This window comes from Myotis brandtii, unplaced genomic scaffold, assembly GCF_000412655.1.
Source record: "Myotis brandtii unplaced genomic scaffold, ASM41265v1 scaffold285, whole genome shotgun sequence".
Taxonomy (NCBI): Eukaryota; Metazoa; Chordata; class Mammalia; order Chiroptera; family Vespertilionidae; genus Myotis; species Myotis brandtii.
In genome coordinates this window covers 872,705-896,583 of record NW_005360891.1, presented here as the reverse complement: position 1 = coordinate 896,583, position 23,879 = coordinate 872,705, and the positions used below count along the sequence as shown (strand labels likewise).

General features: G+C 36.0%; 1 protein-coding gene across 1 annotated transcript in view; it reads right to left on the bottom strand.

Moving 5' to 3' along the window:
- The window catches only part of CSMD3 (CUB and Sushi multiple domains 3), an 888,294-nt gene that overhangs the window by 361,255 nt on the left and 503,160 nt on the right, over positions 1-23,879 (bottom strand). Inside the window, exons 14-16 of the mRNA XM_005869050.2 lie at positions 11,014-11,196; positions 5,225-5,551; positions 4,020-4,214 (exon numbers count right to left, since the gene is read on the bottom strand). Coding sequence (XP_005869112.1) covers positions 4,020-4,214; positions 5,225-5,551; positions 11,014-11,196 — 705 coding nt within the window. The remainder of the gene's footprint in view (positions 1-4,019; positions 4,215-5,224; positions 5,552-11,013; positions 11,197-23,879) is intronic.

The following is a 23,879-nucleotide window of genomic DNA, read 5'->3' as shown; positions in this document are numbered from 1 at the left end:
GAAGGTTGTAAAGAGAAAAATTTCACTTTCTGGATTTAGTGAGGAGGCTCACAGGTGCCCAACAGGGGGCATGGACTGTGTTGAAGAGAAAAATAGATGAGTGTAAGGGCAGCAGGGCCATGATGAGACTACCAAGCAAGAAAGGAAGAGTGTTTATGCAGCTGCTATGAATGGGGAGACTTTAGTGGAGAGAGCTTTTTAGGAAATGTCCTAGGTGGTACATCACGAAAATCCCTGTGCCAGGAGATCTGTGATAACCATCTACACCATTCTTCATAGCTCTAGGATGTATCTTTGAAGGGGACACCATGCAGAGACTGGCCCCAGATAGAGCCAGTTATGTTTAGGCCACAGTCCAAGCATGATAGGGGTCCTTGATTGTCACTAGCCTCAGTGAGGCTGACTGTGGAATTCAAAGTCAATGATTTCAATGCTGAGTACAGTGATTCATGTATTTTGTTTTCCATTAGCAAAAGGGAAATATCACAAGGCTTTAATAAACATCTAATCTTTGATCCTCATGAGAAAATTTGATCAACCCATTCTAGAGAAAGATTAAAATTCTAACAAAGATAGGCTAAATCTATCCTTAGTGTCATATCAATGTTGAACTTCAGGTCAGTGAATAAAAACATAACCCAATTCTGTTCAACAATCTGAAATTAATCTAAGTTTAGCTGTGGGATCATAGAACTGAAACATATTACGATTTCATATTTCCCTTTGGTCTAAACAATCCTTATTAAAGGACTAGGGCAAATAAAAAGTTTCCTTTCACTTTTCTCAAAGATTTTCCACAGTTTTAAGGTTGAAGACTGGTCGACATGAGTGAATCACTAATTTGGCAATATGTATAAATTTCTAGATAATTGAGATAGAGAGGAACTGTAGGGAGAAGGCAATATTTGAGTGGGTTGAAGCCTTGGATTTCCTTATGAAAACATTTTATATTGATCTCCCTTGTTCTATAAATTCCAATTAAAACAAATAACTTCCTACTTGTTAACTTTAACACACAGCGATCCATACACATAAGCAACTTTTTTTTTAAAATCTTCATCCGATGATATGTTTTTCATTGATTCAAGACAGAGAAGAAGGGAGAGGGAGAGAGAAACATCAGTCAGTTGCCTCCCACATGTGCCCTGGCTGGGAATGGAACCCACACCTTTCAGTGCAGCCTACCAGACAGGGCCACATATGCAACTTCTAATGATGCATTTGGTTTTGGAATGTTTTGTGTAAAGATAATAAAATGTAAGTAGAAATGTATTTGCATTAATCAGAACAAGTAAATATGTATTTTATTTATATAAAATATTCTATATAATGATAATAAAAAGTTTTAGCAAAAACATTAAGCATGTATTGGAGGCAGTGATAGTGCTTTAAATGATATTCTATATAATGATAATAAAAAAGTTTTAGCAAAAACGTTAAGCCTGTATTGGAGGCAGTGATAGTGCTTTAAATGGAAAACTATAATAAATGATAAGCAAACCTTTTCTGTCAAAATATGGACTACCTGAAGAACCAAGAAAACAGGCAGAGGGCTCCCAGACATAGTTCTCAGTGGAAGTGGAAGTGGAAATGGAAGTGGCTGTGAGGAAGGCTGGGGAATGGCGAAGGGGGAAGGGGTGATTTATAAAAAAAGAAAAAGAAAACAGTAAAAAAGAAGCTTTCCTCAACTAATCTCAAGCTTTTGTTGCTAGTACCTAAGTAGAACTGAGGCAAAGCTAAAGGAATCCTTTACAATCCTTAATTAGAATCTAAGAAATGAAACTCCTCTTATTTATACAGGAGTTGACAGCAGTCAGCTTTATTGGGAGGAAACAGGCTCCAAACACGGCCTGGAATATGGCAGGTACGCTGGCGAGTGCCGTGGTAAGAGCGCTTCCAGCCCACCATGATTCTGCCTTTTCGGCTTCACCCTTATCCTGAGTGATGTCCCTACCTCAGTGTTCGATCTAGAACTTGGCAGGTCAGCCAACTGCGTGTAACTTCACTCACATGCAGAAGAAAAAGATTCTTTTCCTTCAGAAACTTTCATCAAGTTCTTGTTAGGATTTCTGAGGGCCCTACTGGCCTAGGACCAATGATAGTTCTAAATATTTTGTTTTACTTATTTTTAAAAGTTTAATACCGTTAGTTTTTCACAGTGAAAATGATCACTGAAATTGCTTTCTCATATTAAGCAGCAATTCATAAAATGACTTGTTGTATCAACCTCATTATTTGTACCTCTCCGTGCAGCGAGGCACCAAGCAGCTCCTAAACCAACACTCAAGTTAGGCACAGGCCTCAACAATGACCTGGAGGTGGTCTCTGTGCCTGTCCACTGGGACTGTAAACAGCTCCCAGTATGGGGAGAGAGAGGCTGAGCTGAAGTGGCTTCCCATTGGCTACAGGATAATTCTGAATCCGCTTAGCATTGTTTATGAAGCAGGTCATACTCCTGACCCCACTGGTTACTCATCAAACCCCGGTTCTCCACTCCACTCACATGGAACCAGTGCCATTCCTTCTGCCCGAAACGCCTCTCTCCCTCCTCCCACTTTTCCTTCAAATACTAACGTAGGCCTTCCTGACTGATTCCCCAAGTCTGGTTCAGGAACTGTGCTAAAATAAGAAATGAATTAAGGGGCAAAGTATGTTGAGCAAAATTAAACATTACTTTCCACTTTCCCTTTTTATTTCAGTCCTTTATTGTGCAAATCCATCATGTTTGTAAAACAAAATAGCACATTCATAACCCTTGGCAAGGCAGCCCCTACTATAAGCCTATAACATTTGAGGTTTGGAGAACAGTGAAGTCATCTCGTTTGCCCCCTCCCGCACCGCAGGTATTAAAAATGAGAAAGGCATTAGAAAAGGAGGGAGGAAATTAAAGGGGCTAATAGGAAAATATAATCGCATGTCTGGATTACTTCATCATGAGACATTATGAAATGTTCATTCAATGAAACTCAGCATGTATAAAGGCTGTATTACTCAATGAAGTCTGCTATACTTCTGAATAGTACATATTGAATATTCTCAATTTATCAGCTAGGAACTGAGAACACACAGGTTGCATTGTTAATTTGGGCACAGGTAAAAATAAAAATTGAGAAAGAAAAAGAAGAAAACATTAAAATATTATCACCTAATCATTACAGGGCGATTTATTAAAAGGTGATTTTTGGTTATAGTTCACCAATATCTTAGTAAAAGCTCTACTATATCTTTTTTAATAAAATAGATTTATAACCTTAAAGTATGAGAGTGGAAGGAAAATAGTAGAATTTAGGATATTAATTCCTACTGTGATAATTCTTAAATAAAGCCCCTGCCCATATTCCTATAGATCCTAAATTGATATACTATATATATATATATACTTGAAGTATTTTATTTTTTTCTATGATCATCCTTCATTCTTACTAATATAATTTATGACTTTATATGAGTATATATATTCAAAGATATATACTTCCAAACATTATATATAACACATATATATTGTCCTGAACTTTCTAGACTACATTTTATTGGGCCAATTAAATTGAAAAAAAATAGCAAACTATGACTACAAAAATTATAAATTTTAAATAATGGCTGCATTAGCATAAATTTATTATAATTAATAATAGCACATTTTTGAAAATTAAGTAAGTTTATACTAAGAATGGTTAAAATACTAAAAAATAATGAATAAAACTATATAAAGTGTAATATAAATTACTATAACTATAAAGTATACTAAAGAGAATTTGCACAAGTAATCAATATTTACCATTTATTAATGTGAATCTTTTCCTAAGAGCTCTTTTTAAAGGAAACTTCTAAAATGTTTCTAAAAATTATTTTAACATAGAAAATTAAAAGTGTAATTTATTTAATTACTATATGTAGAATGTATAAAACTCATATTTCAAGAAAAAGACCACAACAGTTCTGGCAGAACAATGCATTTCCTGTTATGGTCTCCAGGGCATAATCATGATGGCTTTATATTTTTCATTGGTCATTGTGCTTACCTCCACATCTTGGAATTGGTCCACTCCACATCACTTTTCCATCCATGAGAATACATGTAATTGTTTCCGTTCCCTGGGTTTTAATAAATCCTTCTTCACAAATGACTGAAATCGAACTTCCCAATTGAAAGTTGTCCCCAAACCGCCTTGCGTTGATTGGTATTCCAGGATCAGGACACTCATTATGCCCAAATGCTTGAGAACAGCAAACAAAAACAAACAGTATGAGAGAATCGTTTGTGTACCTGGGGTGAGAAAAAGTGATTTTAAAAAAGTTATATTTTTATCTAGAAAAGCCTTTATTTAAAAAATAAATAAATAAAAATTGGAGGCTCTCCTCTGTAGTGATGGCTTTAAAATATTAGTTTCATAAGATTTCAAAATAGAACTGTTTCTGCTTATTTCTGGACACTATTAGGCTTAGTCTATGCTAAAATTTTCAGTAAAAGCTAGTCAGAATTCCAACAAATGTGAATACAGAACAGGTTAACTCTATACCATTGCAGACTTTTCTTATGAGCCACTGTTTGGAATGAAGGAATCGTCTCATTGTGGGAATTAAAGTGAAATGCTTCAATCTAGCATGAAGGTCTTCCAAGTTCTTTATCATTTACCATATGTCACCTATTTTCTGCCAACTAGAAAAAGGGAAAAGAGATAACTCTTTGTAATTACCATGTTTTAGGCACTATGATAGGAGCTTTAGAAATGGTATTATCTCATTTAACATTTAGAATGGCCTGATGAGCAAAGTATCACAACTGCCCTTAAATTAATCCTTCGTCGTGTTGCTTCCTGCCATGTGAATTTGTCTTTGGGACTATAATTCTGGGCTGTTATTATTTGTTAATGTCTCCTACTAGTTTATAAATATTTCAAGAAAAGTTCTATCTCCCTTTTAATAACAGAGCAAAACTTGTGATATATAGTAGGTTTGAGGTTATGCTTATAAGACTTAATAAAATAAGTGAACATACTGGCTGATATAACAATGATATTTGAAACATATTCCCTTAATAGCAGGCCTCCCATACACGGTAGGGAGTAAAATATGGTTGGCAATCGGGACCAAATGAACATCCCTGGCCCCAGTATGTGTATAACTTGCTCAAGTTTCCTCATCAATGGAAGAAGAGACCTGGTTTGCATGATTCCTGTCTAGCTCAGCTTTGCAGAAATATGTCATATGGAAAACATGAACTTACTGTTGTAGGTGATGTTGAAGCCACGCCCTGACATTGAGTGGTCAGCTTGAAATTCCAGCCGCAGGATATGACTGTTACTGGTAAGATGGGAGGGCACCTCAGCCCCGGTGAAGGTTCCGAGAATCGGGGAGTCTGGAGAGTCACCGTCTTTAACAGCAAGGAAGTCAAACTGAGATTCCAGATCAAAGTCATTGAAAGAAAGGTGGATCCGACTTCCTGGGTCAGAGATGATTGTCCAGATGCAGTTTAGATTATTTCCATATCCTTCCGGGTAATCTGGAGAAAGGACCGTTCCCATCGGCGCAGTGAAGTTAGAGAGGCAAGGGACTGTGAAAAGAAGATTATAAAATAGAATAAATGTTAAAAAGCCATATTTTACCTTATAGGCTACAATCATGATAATCAATTACAGCTTGAAAATACTAACAATTTAGGTATCTTATAAGACAGAAAATAAAATTTACCTTTTTACATATCAGAAATGGCAACTAGTATTTTAGATGACTGTATGCTAAAATATGCACAGAATATATAATTGGAGCAATAACAGCTATTTATTTAGACATTTATGATGTTTGTGTTAGAGTGCTACACAATTTTGGTCCTGTACTTAAAAATAATATTAGAGGCCCTGACCGGTTTGGCTCAGTGGATAGAGCGTCGGCCTGCGGACTGAAGGGTCCCGGGTTTGATTCCGGTCAAGGGCATGTACCTTGGTTGCAGGCACATCCCTAATAGGGGGTGTGCAGGAGGCAGCTAATCGATGTTTCTCTCTCATCGATGTTTCTAACTCTCTATCCCTCTCCCTTCCTCTCTGTAAAAAATCAATAAAATATTAAAAAAAATAATATTAGAGAAATATTTTGAGATATCATAGAAAGCAATATGCTTATGAAATAATTGAAGGCAACAAAATATTTTGTGGCTATTAATAGAAATAGGATGATGTAGCCCAGAGAAAACTTGGAATAAGAGTGGTATTGGTGAGTTTCATTCCTACCATGGTCAAGGGATGCTCTGATAGTTTATAACACAGAGAAGGAAATTCATTAACTTTAATAATTGCCACCCCTGTGGCTAACACTGGAAAAACAAATAAACTCTCACACCATACTAAGTCGAAGTACCCACCCACCTCCAGTTTTCTTTTTTTAACTTTTAAAAACATCTGACTTAAAGTTTCATGTAGAATATTTAGAAAGCAAAAGGAGGATTACTCTCACACCATACTAAGTCGAAGTACCCACCCACCTCGTTTCCTTTTTTTTAACTTTTAAAAACATCTGACTTAAAGGTTCACGTAGAATATTTAGAAAGCAAAAGGAGGATTAAAAAATAGAAAAGTAAATGATCACACAGAGGAAATCAGTTAATATAATGATGCATTTTCTTTCCAGTTTTTATTACATGCTTTTAACAAAATTGAATTCATACAATTTTGCACCAAATTTTATTTACAAAGGGTAAAAATGCCTCAAAATATTTTGCTAAATTTCTGCCTAGAAAAGTTGTATTAATTTATACTGAAATGTAACAAATATATTAGTAAGTACAATACCCCTACCAGCATAAAACGGTGTGACTATTTTACCTTTCTTATTTGATAGAAAAATGACCAATTTCTATCTCTCTACAGAAATAAAAAAGATTAATTTATATCTAAATGTATGTAGTTTATGTAAAATATGTAAAAAGAATAATCAAAATATATAAATTATAAAATTTATCATTTTTATATATACTATTTAATTTCAATTTGCTTTTTCCGTATGTAATTATGTTAGAAGTTAAAACCAAGACTTGGAAACCGAGAACCACTGGACTGAATCCAGACTGCAAATGTGTTTGGTTTATTCTTTTCTTATGCCTAAAAAAAAAAATAAAATCACCTTTAAATTCATCATATTTCACACTCGAGGGGAAAAAATCTAAATCTGGAGTTCTAGCTTCTCTAATGTACTACAATTCCCTATCACTTCTTGTTTGCTTTTCACATCCTGAAATCATTGATTCTATAGCCTTGATCTAAATTAAGGGTCAGCAAACTTTTTCTGTGAAGGGACAGAGAGTAAATGCATTGCCTATACAATCCACATGGTCTCCTTTGTAACTACTTAACTCTGCCCCTGCAAACAGGAAAGCAGCCATGGACAACAGGTAAGTGAAAGTAAGTGGTTATGTTCCCACAAAACTTTATTTACAAAACCAGGATTCAGGCTAGATTTGACCACAGTCCTTAGTTTGTCAATCTCTGATCTAAATGATCCCCACCTGGAGCAAGAGCTGTCCAAAACCTACCACTCTAATCTCATCAGAAAGATAGGTAGAAGTCTATATAACATAGTAGCCCCCGTATCTTCGGTTTCATTTTCCAGGTTTCCATTATCCACAGCCAATCTTGGTTTGAAAATATTAAATGGAAAATTCCAGAAGTAAACAATCTATAAATTTTAAATCGTGGGTCACTATGAGTAAACGTCATGAAATCTCATCAGTGCTGGTCCATCCAGCCAGGGTTGTGAATCATCCTTTGTTCAGCTATCCACACTGGTATATGCTACCCACCCATTAGTCACTTAGTAGCCTTCTTGGTTATCAGATACATTGTCTAGGAATTAGTATCATAGTGCTTGTGTTCAAGTGGCCCTTACTCCACTTAATAAGGAACCCAAAGCACAAGAGTGGTGATGCTGGCAATACAGATACGCCACAGAGAAGCCATAAAGTGCTTCCTGAAAGTGAAAAGGTGAGTACAATACAATATTTTGAGGGAGAGACTACATTCACTTTTATCACATGCAATTATATGTGAACACTTTTCTATTTTATTATTAGTTACTAGAGGCAAACGCTATATATATACTGTCTTTTATACATACATTAGAGGCCTGGTGCACAGGATTCATGCACTAGTGGGGAGTGTGGCCTGCGGGGATTGGCCTGCTATGGGAGCACTGCTCATCCCAGTCAGCCAAGCGGTGCGTTGGCTATGGGAACACACTGACCACCAGGGGGCAGCTCCTGCATTGAGCGTCTGCCCCCTGGTGGTCAGTGCGCATCATAGCGACCGGTCGACCAGTTGTTTGGTTGTTCGGTGGTTTGGTCACTTAGGCTTTTATATAGAGAGATTTTTATCTCTTGTTTTACCTAATTTATTGATTAAACCTTATCATAGCTATCCTATATAATAAAAGCCCAGCGAGCGAACAGCGGAACAACCGGTCGACCAATCGCTATGATGTGCACTGACCGCCAGGAAACAGACACTCAATACAGGAGCTGCCCCCTGGTGGTCAGTGTGCTCCCACAGTGGGAGCACCGCTTGGCTGACCGGGATGAGCAGTGCTCCCATAGCAGGCCAATCCCCGCAGGCCACACTCCCCACTAGTGCATGAATCCTGTGCACCAGGCCTCTAGTGTATGTATAAAAGACAGTATATATATAGCGTTTGATACAGCCCATTGTTTCATGCATCCACTGAGAGACCTTGGAACATATCATCCTTCAGATAAGGGGGGCTACTATAGTCTAAATCCTTAATTATATTAGACTAGAGGCCCGATGCACGAAATTCGTGCAAGGGGCTTGGCCCTTGCAGTCCCGGCTTTGTCCAGAAGGTCATCTGGAAGGACACACGGAAGGTCATTCGGCTGTCCGGTTTAATTAGCATATTACACTTTTATTATTATAGATTCCATTTTTATGTGACTTCCTTTGACCCAGTGTTATATGTCTGTGAGAACCACACTGATTTTATGGTAATAAAATGCTATAGTATCCACATAAACATCTTTATTATCCACATAAATTTGGTATCTACATAAACATATATTCTGGCCTGTTTTAAAAATCTATCTGTATGTCAATACATTAGGTCAAATTCACCAAAAATTTATATTAGAAATTTTAATTGAAATTTCAAAGCAATTTCTATATAATTCACATATTTAATATAAGGTCTTCTCATTCAGGAACATGGTGTTTATTTTTTTCATTATTTCCTTCCCTAACAAGTTGATATTTTTTTTTCTATGAGGTATTTGGTTTTATGTAAGGATTCTTTCTATGTTTTTATAACTTTATTTTGTGAATAAATTCTCTTCCAATTACACTTTTAAATTACCTATTGTTGGTATATAAGAAAAATATTGTCACATATATCAGGATGAAAGATTTAATTTTCTTTAAAATAGTGAAAATACATTTCCAAAGTTTTAAAATTTATTTTAGTTAGCATATTTTAAGTATTTTATTAAATGCATTTTATCATTTTTTAAAGCTATATAGTATTATCATTTTTATGTGATATATTACATTAATATGAGTATCCAATATTACACCAACATTATCTCCTCGAAAGAATACCTAGAACTAAAGATCTTCAAGTTAAAGTCTTTTGAAATATTACTAAGCTTTAGATGCTGCCGACATAATTGAATCAAACTATCCTAATGTGTTTTATTCTCCCACAACAGGAACTTCCCAAGGTGATCGTGATTAAAAATGAACACTGTCCCTAAACTGAAAAAGTTCCACTTAGGAGGGCCTGTGCAATCTTCCTCTCCTAGATTTCCCAAAGAAGAATACAAATATACTGTAACTAGGGAAATTTCTGCCAGATTTTAAAAATACCCATTTTACTGAAATGTAAGATAAGTTATCATGGCAATACGTATCTAGAACACTATAATGAGAAACAGCAATGCCTATTTGTTAGTTTCTGTATTTTTGTATTTTTTTTTTTTACTATGTAATATACATTTACATATATATTAGGAAATATTTGGCCTGTATTCACTTTAACAGTTCACTTACACTTTTGAAAGTGTTAAATAATTTTAAAATGTTAAATAATCAACATTTCCAACAATAGAAAATGTATTTTAAAGCATATATTATAATCAGATAAAATGTAGGTCTTTTTTTTTAAACCAGGAAATATTGAAGTAAGGTTTGTGCTAATGTCTTTGCAGGAAATACAGGATTTCATAAATAAAAAGCATTAACATTGTAAGTTGAATACAGATGAAAAGCCATATTTAAAAACTAGAAAAATTACTTTTACTTTAATGATTATTGGCTTACATGCTTTCATTTGGGAATATTCAAAATTAAAATTCAAAATTTTTAATATTGCAATCACACCTGGCAAGTTGTATTTGTTGGTAATGAAGACAGTATTTAATTGAACCTAAATGTGCCTCAGTATACAATACAGATTATATTTTTGTTGCAGTTAAATTGGAACATTTTAATGTATTTGAAAATAACATTATTTTAATCCAAGCATGCTATATTTCATAAACATTAATGAATTTTATTCTGTGCAATATAAATAAATGGCACATAAATATGCATTAATGTGAGCATCTACAAGCAAAAATAAGTTAAAGCATTATACACAAAATATAAGCTTTAAATATTTTATATGTGTTTGCAACTAAGCATATACTATCTTGTGAAAATACATGAGTTTATTAGAATTAGTTCAGATGTATAATTTCCATAATAAGTATGCTATCTATAAAGTATAAAGTGCCACCAACAAAGTGTTATGAGAAGATGTAATATATACTTTGCAATTACCAAGTAAACTTTGTTAACTTTATTTAAATCTGTAATGAAATTTATAATTTGGCATAAACACATTTGTTAAAGATAGTATCACAAAGTGCTGCTCATTCAAAAATAATTACACGGTTCCAGCTCTTTGAAATTAATTACAGAAACAATTATATGCAAGGACAGGGTAACATATGCTATCTGGAAGAAAGCATTTGGTACTCACAGATACAGATGGGTATGTTTGCAGACCATTGGTTATTCTCTTGACAAACAATGGATTTTTCTCCAATTAATTCAAACCCAAACTGGCATTCGAACCTTAAAACATCACGATTAGAAAATCCATCGCCTTCTCTAATTCCATATAAAGGTGTACCAGGATCGCCACAACTTTCTTTTTCAATTTCTGTAAAAATAGATTAGAGTCACTTTCCAAGGGCTTCAGGCATTTGATATCCATACATCCAGTTTAGTTCTTATATGTACACGCTATATAGCTATTTCAGAGAAAAGGATGAAAATTATCTGATATTATTATTATTGATTTTTTTTGCTACTCTTATGGATTGTCCTGATAAAATGATGTAGGAAATAGTGTATTTCTCAGATGTAGGGGAAACTGAGGTTATCAGAGCTATTGTCACTGTTCCTAAAAGAACAGTTATGACAAGATTCAGATTTTCTGACCCAGCTGGTGTGGCTCAGAGGTTGATTATGACCCAGAAACTAAGAGCTTGTAGGTTCTGGCAGGCTTGATCCCCAGGCCATGCAGGAGGCACCCAATCGATAACTTCCTCTCTCATCGATGTTTCTATCTACCCCTGTCCTTTCCTCTCTCTTTAAAAATCAATAAAAATATATATTTGTAAACAATTCAGATTTTCTGTCTGTAATGTGTATATACTCATCCATACACGCATATGTACAGAGTGAGGCAAAAGTAGGTTTACAGTTGTGAGTATGTGAGACAAAGTTTATTCTTACATTATTATTTACTAATTATCATATTATTTTACATATGAACAACTGTAAACCTACTTTTGCTCCACCTTGTACATATGTATTTTCCCAAAATACCAACACATTGAGGGTTAGGTTTCAAGATATGAATTTTATAGAGACACAAATTTTCAGCCTATAGCAGAGGCAGTGATGGTGGTACCAGGGGTTGAAGACATCTTGAGGTCAAGTAGGTGATGGTGTGGCTGAGAGCCAAGCAGGTAGAAATAAGGCCAAGGAGGCAGCCAGTAATGTTGGGGAATTAATTATACATGAAGGAATTGAGCAAATCACAAATGCATTAAAAATAAGGGTAGCCAGCCTGACTGGTGTGGGTCAGTGGTTGAACCAGGAGGTCATGGTTCAATTCCTGGTCAGGGCACATGCCGAGGTGGTGGGATCAGTCTCCAGTAGGGAGCATGCAGGAGGCAGCTGATCAATGATTCTCTCTCATCATTGCTATTTCTATATCTCTCCCTTTCCCTTCCTCTCTAAAATCAATAAAAATATATTTTAAAAAATAATAATGGTAGCCAAACGTTTCACTATCAATAAGGGGATGTGGAAAAAGGGAAGGCTACAAAGAATACTGAGGTGGTTGAAGTAAAATTGGGTGAATTGTTGGAAACTCATGTTTAAAATATAAACACATATATGTATGTGCATTTTCTAGCTACATCCACTAAGAGTCCGAAAAGCAATATATCCCTATACTAACAAATACATTGAATGTCCAGATCTTGACCTCAATATGATTTCTCACTAAAAGGAACCAGGAAGGCTGCTTCTGAGATGAACTAGATGAGACTGGAACACCTTGTTCTGTCAAAGAACAGCAACATGCTTGAAGAATGATGGTATCAACAAGCTTGAGGGACTCTACCGCCATTCTGAGGCAGTTTAAACAACAATGTATGACAGATTACTACTAATTGAACACAATTTAAATTCATAAATCCATATTGATATAAATAAACAGGAGAGAAGAGAAAACTCGGTCTCCATATAGAATAATAGTTAAAAATGAAAATCCACCTTTGGCAGCCATCATAGTGATTTTGGATTTAGGGTGAATGTTTGATAAAAAGCAAGATACTAGTGTGGTGAAAGCCCAGGGAGGGGGTGGGGGTAGGTAGGAGGAAGGTGATTGGAGAAAAAAGGGACATCTGCAATACTTTCAACAATAAAACTGAATTAAAAATAATAATTTGAGCCCAACCAGTGTTGCTCAGTGGTTAAGCATCAACCTATGAACCAGGAGGATTTCCAGTTAGGGCACATGCCAGGGTTGTGGGCTCAATCCCCGTAGGGGGTGTGCAGGAGGAGCTGATCGATGATTCTCTCTCATCCTCTCTATCTCTCTCTCCCTCTTCCTTCCTCTCTGAAATCAATAAAAGAATTTATTAAAAATAATGATTTGAGAAAATTAAAAATAAATAAAACAAAACAAACAAAAACAAGATATTGACATAATTTTGGATTACCTTTCTGTAAAACACCTATCAATCACAAAGATGAAAATGGTGATGTTACCATGGGAAAACCCAGGAGACACTAATTTTACAAGGATCACATAACTGGTGTAGAATATCCTATCATTGTTTGCCTCGTGCATGATGCACTAAGATGATGAGCATCATTTTTGCCTAGAATGAATGGTCTAAGTCTGTGTATGAAGAAGGACTGGACAGACCCAGATTAAGAGTCATATTATAGGATGAAAGGCTTGTACTTTTAAAGCTGTCATGGTCATGACAGACCAGGGAAAAACTGAAAAAAATGCATCCAAATTGAGTGAAATGAAAGAGACATGACAAGCAAATTCAATAAAGTTCCATGGATTGAATCCTGACAAGGAAGGAAAACGAGACATTTTTGGATACAGAAATTTGAATGGAGTCTGTGAATTATTTGGTAGTGTTGTATTGATGTGGATTTTCTAATTTGGATGGCTGTTATGTGAGAGTTTTTGTTTTGCTGAAATTCAAACAGCACTTGGGAGTGATGAAGCATTATGTTTGTATCTTGCCCTCAGAGGGTTCTTTGGTGGTTTTAAATCATGTCTGTAAATTCTTTACTGTTCCTCTTATCAACAGGTGGACTCAACTTCTCTCTTCTGTCAGCATTTAGTGAATAGCTTCTAATGAATGAAGGGTGGCACAATGACATTCATGACCACTTCTTTTGGCTTCTCTCCTAACAATACCAGTTGTATCAAGCCCCTGCGTTTTCCCTAAGGGGCTGCTATGCTACTTGCACACAGCCTTATGAGGACCCAATGAGATAGCTTGCCTAAAGTCTCACATTTTAAGTGGCAGAAATAGATCTGAACCCAGATGGTATGGTTCCAGAATATGAGTTCTTAAGCCAAGAATAGTTGTGGAATATACAAAGAAGGAAGAAATGCAATAAAGAATTAGCATACAAAAGCATGTGGTTCTACCAGTAACCAATATAAGCCATCTAAAATTTGTGTAGGTATACAGAACAACATAGACAGGAAATCATAGAATGACACAGTTACAACTTTTAAATAGTTTAAATTTTATAGTTGTATCATTATTGTAGGATTTGTGTGGTGAGTATTTTCTGTTTTCCCTTCAAAAACCATTCTGAATCCTTTTCTACCGCCCGCCCCCCCGCAAGGGTGGGGCTAAAGGCTGACCCACATGGATCCATAATAGGCTCCTATGCTACCTGACTTCCTGTGTGTGCAATGGTGGTCAGGAAAGAGGTGGCCTTGGCAGGAAGTCAGGGGAAGAGTGCAGTAAGGGAATTTCCCCCCCAATTCCTTCTCTGCTGGATCACCCTTTACTGAAAGCCAAGTTTATTTCAGGCTTCCTCTCCTTACAGCTGCCCTCTGAGAGCCGTGGTTCTCATTCCTGAGGGTGATAAGGACGCCCTACCAGCCAGGAATATTGTATTTCCCCTTGTTAACTTCCTTCAGCTCTGCCCATACACACCCAGTGCGAAGGTGCCATTTGTTACCTGCAGTGTCCCTGATACAATATAATTTACCATTGAAATCTCCGTACAACACACACACACAAATAATTTAGTTAGCAGCCTACTGATACTTGATTTTATTTCTAATATATATATTTTTTAGAACATAAAATGGGGTTGAGATTCCTTTAACAAGGGTTGTCTCTATTGGAAATCAGGTAAATACTATGCACTCTTCACAACTAAATTTGGAAGAAACAAAGTGAGTAGCCATTTGCAGAGTCAGAGGTTGGTGCTCAGGGGATAGCAACTGGTTCTGCTCTTTTTCCTCCCTGCTGTGGAGGCAAAGAAATCAGAAGCTGAGGAAGAGGTGCCAAAACACACACACACACACACACACACACACACACACACAAATAATTTAGTTAGCAGCCTACTGACACTTGATTTATAATATATATATATTTTTAGAACATAAAATGGGGTTGAGATTCCTTTAACAAGGGTTGCCTCTATTGGAAATCAGGTAAATACTATGCACTCTTCACAACTAAATTTGGAAGAAACAAAGTGAGTAGCCATTTGCAGAGTCAGAGGTTGGTGCTCAGGGGATAGCAACTGGTTCTGCTCTTTTTCCTCCCTGCTGTGGAGGCAAAGAAATCAGAAGCTGAGGAAGAGGTGCTAAAATAAGTGAGAATGGGAGATTAGAGGAAATATAAGAAGACTACTCAAAAGGCTCTCCTGCAGTGAGCTGAGAACAAAATTGAAAATACAGGTTTAAATGACAGTGGCTGAAATTTGTACAACAGGACTCTTTCAACACTTTTTTTTTTTTTAGTGACCAAGTAACTTTGATCCTTGATGCCTAAAGTAATAAACTTTAATTTTAAATTCAATCAGATTTCTAGCCAAAGACTAACATTTGGCCTTAAAGTGACATAGAAATTCCCATTGATCAATCTCTGACTTGACAACAGTTGACACTGTAATTCAAATACCTCACAGAGAAACTGTGTAGGTTAAAAGAAAGTGATCTGTGAAACTTGCAGTTTTGCTGATTCTTAATGTTAAGAAGCCTCTTGAGAATCTTATTACCTTAGCAACGGGCTTACAAAGGTTGTGGAATATTGAATCATGCAGCTAGAAAAGACCTTGTGAGTTAAACTCTATTTCACCTTCAAGCATCTCAGACAAATGAGACTACAGTCAACATTCAAAGATATTTTGAGAGGGAAGTCTATCACTTCCTAAGAAAAGTGATGAAGGACATATTTACAATAATACATGTGTAAAGTGTTTTATAATCACGATGAAAACACTGACATTTAAAAAGCTTCAGACTTTGCACAACCATTTAATGAAAAATATGCAAAATTCCAAATGCTGGAAATATGCCCTGAGACAAGATTCACAAAGTTGACCCTTCACTGAGCTGGTATAGAAAAACCTCTGCAGTCAGTACTTAAATTATACACTCTTCTGAGATGCAGCAAATAGAGGCACTCCCCAACAAACAAAACACCCCCAGCCCAATTCTTAATCACAGTTCAACTTAAAAGTTATTGAATATGTTAATATGTTTAACAGAATTAAGAACTCTTATTTGTGATAAAAACAATGTGCTTTTCTTTGGTGCTAAATCTAATGTTATTTGACATATCATTATCTTGCATTTGTTTCTTATTGTTGTATTTATGTATTTGTGGCAAATCATTTATATTCCATTATCTCAGTGCCCAAGTCTCAAATTTGGAGAGTAACTGAGGGACCTACAGTTAATGTCTGTGGTTACAAAAAAAAAATAGTTTCTTAGCCTTCATAGGTGCCATGGTCTGAATCTGTTCCCTCCAAATTCAGATGATGGTATTGGGAGTTGGATCCTTTGAGAGGTAATTCTATCAAGAGGGCAGAGCCCCACAGATGGCATTAGTGCTCTTATTAAAGAGGTTCCAGAGAGAGAGCCACTGCCCCCTTCCACCAGGTGAGGACACAGTCAGAAGGGCCAGTTACAATTCAGAGAGAGAACTCCCACCAGGCGGTCACCCTGCTGGCACCATGCTCTTTGACTTCAAGCCTCCAGACTATGAGAAATAAATTTCTGTTGTTTATGAATGACCCAGTCTCTGGTATTTTGTTATAGCAGCCCAAGTGGACTAATATGATAGGTATACAAACTATGAATTTGGATTACATAGCATTTTCCTTTAACCCGGTGATTATCAGACTTTTGGCCATTAGTTTCCTGGGGTTTTATGTAAGATTCTACTCAACAATTATAACTCTACCCTCTTTCTTTCTCAAGAGAACATGCTGGAATACAGGGGAGTAGAACTAAGGGTATTTAGTCCCACTAAGTATCTTCTAATTTAGTTAAACATAAATAATGTACAAAAGTAGGTATCTAAATTATTATTCATAACATATTTCTTAAAATTTCACAGTTCCAAATACACCACAATGTAATGACTCCAAAATTAAAAAAAAAAAAAAAAACTAATGCTAACCCAATAGTTCCCTCATATATAAATTGATTCCATTGTCCAAAACAACTTAATGGAAACGGGTAGAGATGAATTTTTTAAAAATCCCAAAAATCACTTCCTGGTGATGATAAAGCATTTAAGTATTTTATTTCTGGGAATCTAAAGGCTATTCTTACCAACTTAAAGTACTTAATAAATTCACTTAGTTCTTTATTTACTAAGGACCAACTGCACTGTGTACCAAGAGCTTTGCCATGAAGTATAACCACAAAAGGGTGTATGTCAATAATTCCAGTTCTTAAAAAAAACACAGTCTACAATAGCTGCCAAATAGATGTATTAAATATATGTTTTAATTTCTTGGCACACATTTTTAAGAGAAAGAGAACAGATTATGTTCTGGACAACACCTATACTATGTTTTAAAACTCAAATCTCAAATCCAAGATAATTTGAGAAGTTGAATGCATTTCCTATGGATTCTGACTTAAAGGCTACCTTCCATATGAAATGTCACGTGACATGTGACTCCACCTCCCTGACTTGCCCTGAGGTAGTATCCTTAAAAATTCACCTACTGTTTATATATTTAAGGTCCTTCAAACAACCTCCTTAGCATTTTCCTTCAGTTTGGGACTAGAGTACAGTGTCCATGACAAAAGGACAATATGGAGGGCTGATTGAGACTTGGATACCCAGGATAAATGCTCAAGAGCATTTTCAAAAATCTCAAACCAATTGATGACATCACCGAGTAAGCCAGCTAACTATAGATAATTTCATTATCATTTTTTTCAGATACAGTGACCATACCCATTTATACATTCATTCAATGATCTATTAGTATTTTTATTTAAAAAGATGTCTTGAAATTGTACTATATTCTAAATGTTGGGAATGGAGACTCAAGACAATCTATTATTGCTTTCTAAGTATGCAGACACATAAAAGTATTATAAATACTGTAGTTTTAGAATAAGATATATGGGAGACCTGAGAAGCAAATGAACAATCCTGCTTAGAAATAGAAAAGCAAAAAAGAGTCTGTAAACTGAAACATGAAATAATTTTGGGCAGATTTTCATGAATGTGTGTGGTTGAGGGGTTGGGTATAGGGTATGTGGTAGTTTTTGATATTTCAGGTAGAAGGAACAGTTTGACCAAAGGGATGATACTGTAAAACACCTCGATTTGGAGAAGTTAAAGTAGCTCAGTACTGCTGGAATTTGGGTGCAAGAAGAGTGAGGTATGAGATGAGGTTGGGGAGATGTGGGATGTCCTTGTGTATCATATAAAGGACCTTTGACTTTATTCTAAGCAGACATAAGCCATTGATAAAGCATTCTACTATGCATAGCCAATAAATACTCCATAGACAGCAGGCACACTAATCTTGTGTAAAATGAACTAAACATAATAAAGAGTCAATCAAGAGACATGACCCTACTCCCTTACAAACTTATAGTCTAATAATGGAGTAGTAAAAATGAAAGTATCAGGAAGAATGCCTTTTTATAAGAAGACTCAACATAGCATTGTTCACTTGCAACCTCACTTAACCTGTCTATTCTTTAAACATTTTCCGTTGAAGTACCTTAAATGAAAGAACAAAGTGAAATATAGATTTTTGTCTAAATCTCTATAGCTACCTGTTTAAAAGAGGTTGCAAGTGGGGCTAGATCAATATTTTTTGAACTGTAATACCAATCAAAGTAAATGGATTTTTCTTTTGAAAGAACCGTAACTGCTAGGAGCCTAAGAGCAGCCATCAAAAACATTTAAACATTATTGCTCTTACTGTATCTACCAGGTGGTAAAAAGGAGTTATAATTATTTGAAGGCATATCTATAAAACAAGTAAGAAAAAATCAACCACTTTTATTATTTTTAAAAAAGACTACATTGAGAAAGCCAAAGTGCAACAAATGAGCAGAATATGCCTTCTGTCTTAAAAATAATAACACTGCTACAGTATTAGGCCTTTATGGAATTAAGCCCTGGCTCTATTCACATGAGTTTTTCAATCTAAGAAATAGGTATCGAGCTCCCATATGTGCTGAGCTAGCCATTGGGGGTTGGAGGGAAGTATCTTAGATGAATTGAACTAGGCATTTGCTCAAGAAGATAAACACAGCATTTAATCAGGCTTTTTGAAGCCCTGGTGATAAATATGGAAATAACAAATAAATATAGCATAAGGTCTTTGGATCTGGTTTCTTCATATAATTTAGGTTTCTAGGGCTACTATGGTAAGAACTATTTCATTGTATCTGGCTGTATTTCAGTTTCCAGGGGCTCTGTGCCGAATAAAATTTTATTTTCTGAAGAGGACCCTATATCAATCATACATATCTTAGTTTGAATTTGAATCATTATATAACTTCTTGCAAGTTATCTTCTTGCAAGTTGTGAATTTTCATCATCAAGTAACTTCTCGTAAGTTAAAAAAACTGAATAAGATATAGAAGGTATTTTACAAATAAGAAGTACAAATTGCCAGCTGTAAAAACAGTCACAAGAATATAAGGCACAGCATAGGGAATACAGCCAATAATATTCTAATAACCATGTACGGTGTCAAATGGGTACTAGACTTATTGGGGTGATCACTTCGTAAGGCACATAAATGTGTCATCACTGTGGTGTACGTCTGAAACTAATATAATATTGTATATCAATTGTAATTTAAATTCTGGAAAAAAAAACTTAAAAAATAAAAAAATATGTCACCAGGCAAATTTCAGATTTTTTGTACGTCTGAAACTAATATAATATTGTATATCAATTGCAATTTAAATTCTGGAAAAAAATTAAAAACTTAAAAATTAAAAATATGTTACCAGGCAAATTTCAGCCTTCATGAGGAGATTTTCCTTGAAATGCCCTAAAATAAGCCAGAATACCATAAGTGGAGACCACATCAGCAGTGAGACTATATTACATCTCAAAATATTTAGACAAAATCTAGGCTCTGAGGAAGATGAAGGAATAGAAAAAAAAATAACAAGAGAGAAAAATGTAGGAGCAGCTGATCTAGTTCAATGGATTGTGGACTCCTTGAGCAGTGAACATTTCTAAATTATCTTCATATGCCTGGGACCCAGCAAATAGGAAGCGCCCAATGTGTTATTTTCGCTTCTTCATTTTAATGAATCATAAGGGAAATCAGAGGTAGGAAAATTAGAAGTCAAAGCCGGACCTCATTAGAAACTCTACTTTACACTAATTATTTGTAACTGTACTAATCCCAAGCAACGTGATCTGGATTTATGAATATGTGCTATATTAGATTTACAGAGAAACATCATAAATAAAAGTATGACATATATTATCTCCATAATTTTTTAAAAAAATAGTTATTAACTACTTGTATATCAAAGCATCCTAGAAAAAACTGATTTAGGAATCATGTCTGAGTATTATGTGACTGGTGGTCTGTGTGCCTCTGTGAATTGATATATATGGGGATAGGAATGAAGGAGAGAAAAATTGTGTGCAGAGGCCTGAGGGGAAAGAGAAGAGAGCAACAATTATTGAGAAACTGATTTTTGAACCTTTGCTGACCCATGGGAAAGATTTTGATCTTAGAGAGTGAAGTTGGGGTTAGAAGAAAAATTTGTGATTCTGGGAACAAGTCAGTGGTGCTATAGGCTTCAGATGAAAAACAGGAAAAAAAAAATGAAAACCTGTGGCACTCATGTCTACCACCCCAGGCATTCTCAGGGTTTAAATTGTGAGTTTACATGACCAACAATTGAAAGGTAGCTTTGTCAGAAAAGCAGGATTCTCAGTAAAATGTTATTTTGATTAAAATAATAAAACATAAATAAATAAAAATGTCTTGTCAAGTTGGTGGAGGAAAAACCAATTATAGTTCAATTTGGTAATTATAGACTGATCCAATATTTTAAGTAATCTCTTTAGGAAACTCAGTTACTTTCTATTAAACAGATCTCAGTTCTATTAAACATATTACAGTTTACTAGTGAGAGGCTGATTTATGTAAATCTTTTACCTTCTCCTGCTCTTCTTCAAAGTGGTTACATAAAGGGGTGGGCTTAAGTGACATAGAAAAGACTAGCAAGCCCTGGCCTATGTGTTCAGTGGTTAGAGCATAAGGCCATGCACAGAAGGGTCTTGGGTTCCATTCCTGGTCAAGGGCAGGTACCTGGCTTGCAGGTTAGATCCCCAGCCCTGATCTGGGCCATTGATGTGTCTCCTTCACATCAATGTTTCTCTCTCTATTTCTTCTTACCTCCCTCCTTCTACTATTTATAAAAACCAATAGGGCCCAGCCGACATGGCTCAGTGGTTGAGCGTTGACCTATGAACCAGGAGGTTACCATTCGATTCCCGGTCAGGGCACATGCCTGGATTACAGGCTTGATCCCCAGTGTGGGGTGTGCAGGAGGCATCCTTCAATAATTTTCTGTTATCATTGATATTTCCATCTCTCTCTCCCTCTCCTTTCCTCTCTGAAATAAATACAAATATATTTAAATATAAATAAATAAAATGAGTATCTTTAAAAAATTAGTAGGAAAAATATCTTCAAATGAGAATGTTAAAAAAAAAAAGATAAAAAAGACTAGCAAGACAAAGGAGACCAGTAACTGCCCTATGTCCTTTGATAGTTTTGTTGTCACTGATGTAGAGTAGTTGGCTTAATATCTTAATTGGCTTGATGAGTCTTCAGGTGAAATTATTCCAGTCTAGAATTTTGGGCATTCAAGGAATCTGGCCATTTTCTCTCAAGGTATCTGGCTTTGCAGCTTTTAACTTGGGTCTCTGTGGGTCCAGCCATTAGAATTATAAAGAGCTCTGCATGTATTTACTAGGGCAGGTAGGAGGTACTGCATCCCCACACATGCCCAGACTGTGTGGAACAAAAACAGAAAAACAGAGTCTGAAGTGTCTCCCATACCTACGAAAAGGGAAGTTGGATTCACTATGGCCTGCAGATTTCTCCATCCAACTCAGCACTTGGAAAGCTGGTAATTACTCTGTCATTGAGGTACAGCCTCTAGTGTCTTACTTTCCCCCATAATTCCTCAAGCTGATGGTGGTGCTGGCTCTAGGCTTTTTATTTTCTCTGCTTCATATTCTTCTTCGCCTCTATAGTAATGAGTCTGAAGATCTAACGTGCACACATTTACACGGGCATTTCAATAAACTATGGAGGAAGCTCTGTGGTGATAGGATTCATAAGAAGTAAACCATTCATAAAATTTATTTTTCTGTCTGACAAAGCCTGGATTTCAAGACTATTTTCTCAACTCAACTCAAAGTCACACTTGGGTAGGCAAAAGCCGAACTACCCTCTTCTCTTTGCATTACTACCTTAATCACTCCTGTCCCGATGTCCTTGAGGCATATGGACTTGGTGACATAGGATGACAGGTATATACACAGCAATGCAAGAGGGAGAAGTCTCATACAACAAAACTTAATTTCATTTACATATCAGTAATTCAGACTTTCAACTACTTCACCTTGAAAATTCCTACTCATGCTTAAAGACTTATGTAAGGCGTATGATTGTATAATGTAAAAGTCATAATTGTATAATGTAAAAGTTATGTATATATATATTCCAGAAAGATATTACAATTTAAGGCAGGAAGGTCGGCAATATAACAAGGACCCAAAGAATGCAAGGAAAGAAAAGTAAAGGAGTAAAAGGAATTGATAAGGTTTAAAGTCCTTTGCAGGTAGCATTCTAGAGGTGAATGACATATAGTCAGTTAGGTGCGTCCAGGTGAGATTTGAAAAGTCAGAGAGACAGAAGCCATCCTGCTCATCTTCCTGTGCTTTCTGTTCAGGAAGGCACGCATGAACATTGGGTTTCCCTAATGTTGAACCCCATGGTCCAGTCATGACTTCAAAGGCATTTATTCCTGAAAGGGAGCCTTGTTGACATCCACGTGAACTTCCTGACTTCCCACCCTCCCGACTGTGGTAGAGATGGCATCCATTTGTCAGTTTGTTTCTTGCCATTGTTCTGGAAGTCTCTCATGGAAACCAGATCTAGAACCGGCTCTTTTGGCCTTCTAACAATTTCATAAAAACAAACAAACAACAACAACAACAAAAACAAATTAGCCTTTCTATTTAAAATGGCTAGAGAGCATTTTTTTTTCTTTTTTGCATTCAGCTGAACCCTGACTGACTAAGCAGGTTAGAAAGATGTGACATTAGCACATTATTTTTCACGAATGTAGGTGTTCTGTGGTATTTAAATTGTGCTTTATAAGACATTAAAACCATCCTATCTAATAATAGACAAGCATGGTAATTGACCATACCTAGGCTAAGCCTCCCATTGGCTAATCAGCATGATATGCAAATTAACAGCCAACAAAGATGGTGGCTAATTTGCATACTGCAGGCGGGGTGGGACAGCGCGAGCCGCCAGCGCGCCGCCATCCAGCGGGTCCTGGGCAGCAAGGCAGGTCGGACCCAGAAGCCCCAGAAGCCACCTGATATGGTAGTAACTATCAGTAAGCACTCTGAAAGTCAGTGGCATAAATGCACCAATTAAAAGACAGATTATGAGGGTGAATCAAAAACAAAACCCACTTTAAATATAAAGACACATAGAGATTAAAAGTAAATGAATTAAGCTGCAGCCTGTTTTGCTCAGTGGATAGAGCATTAGCCC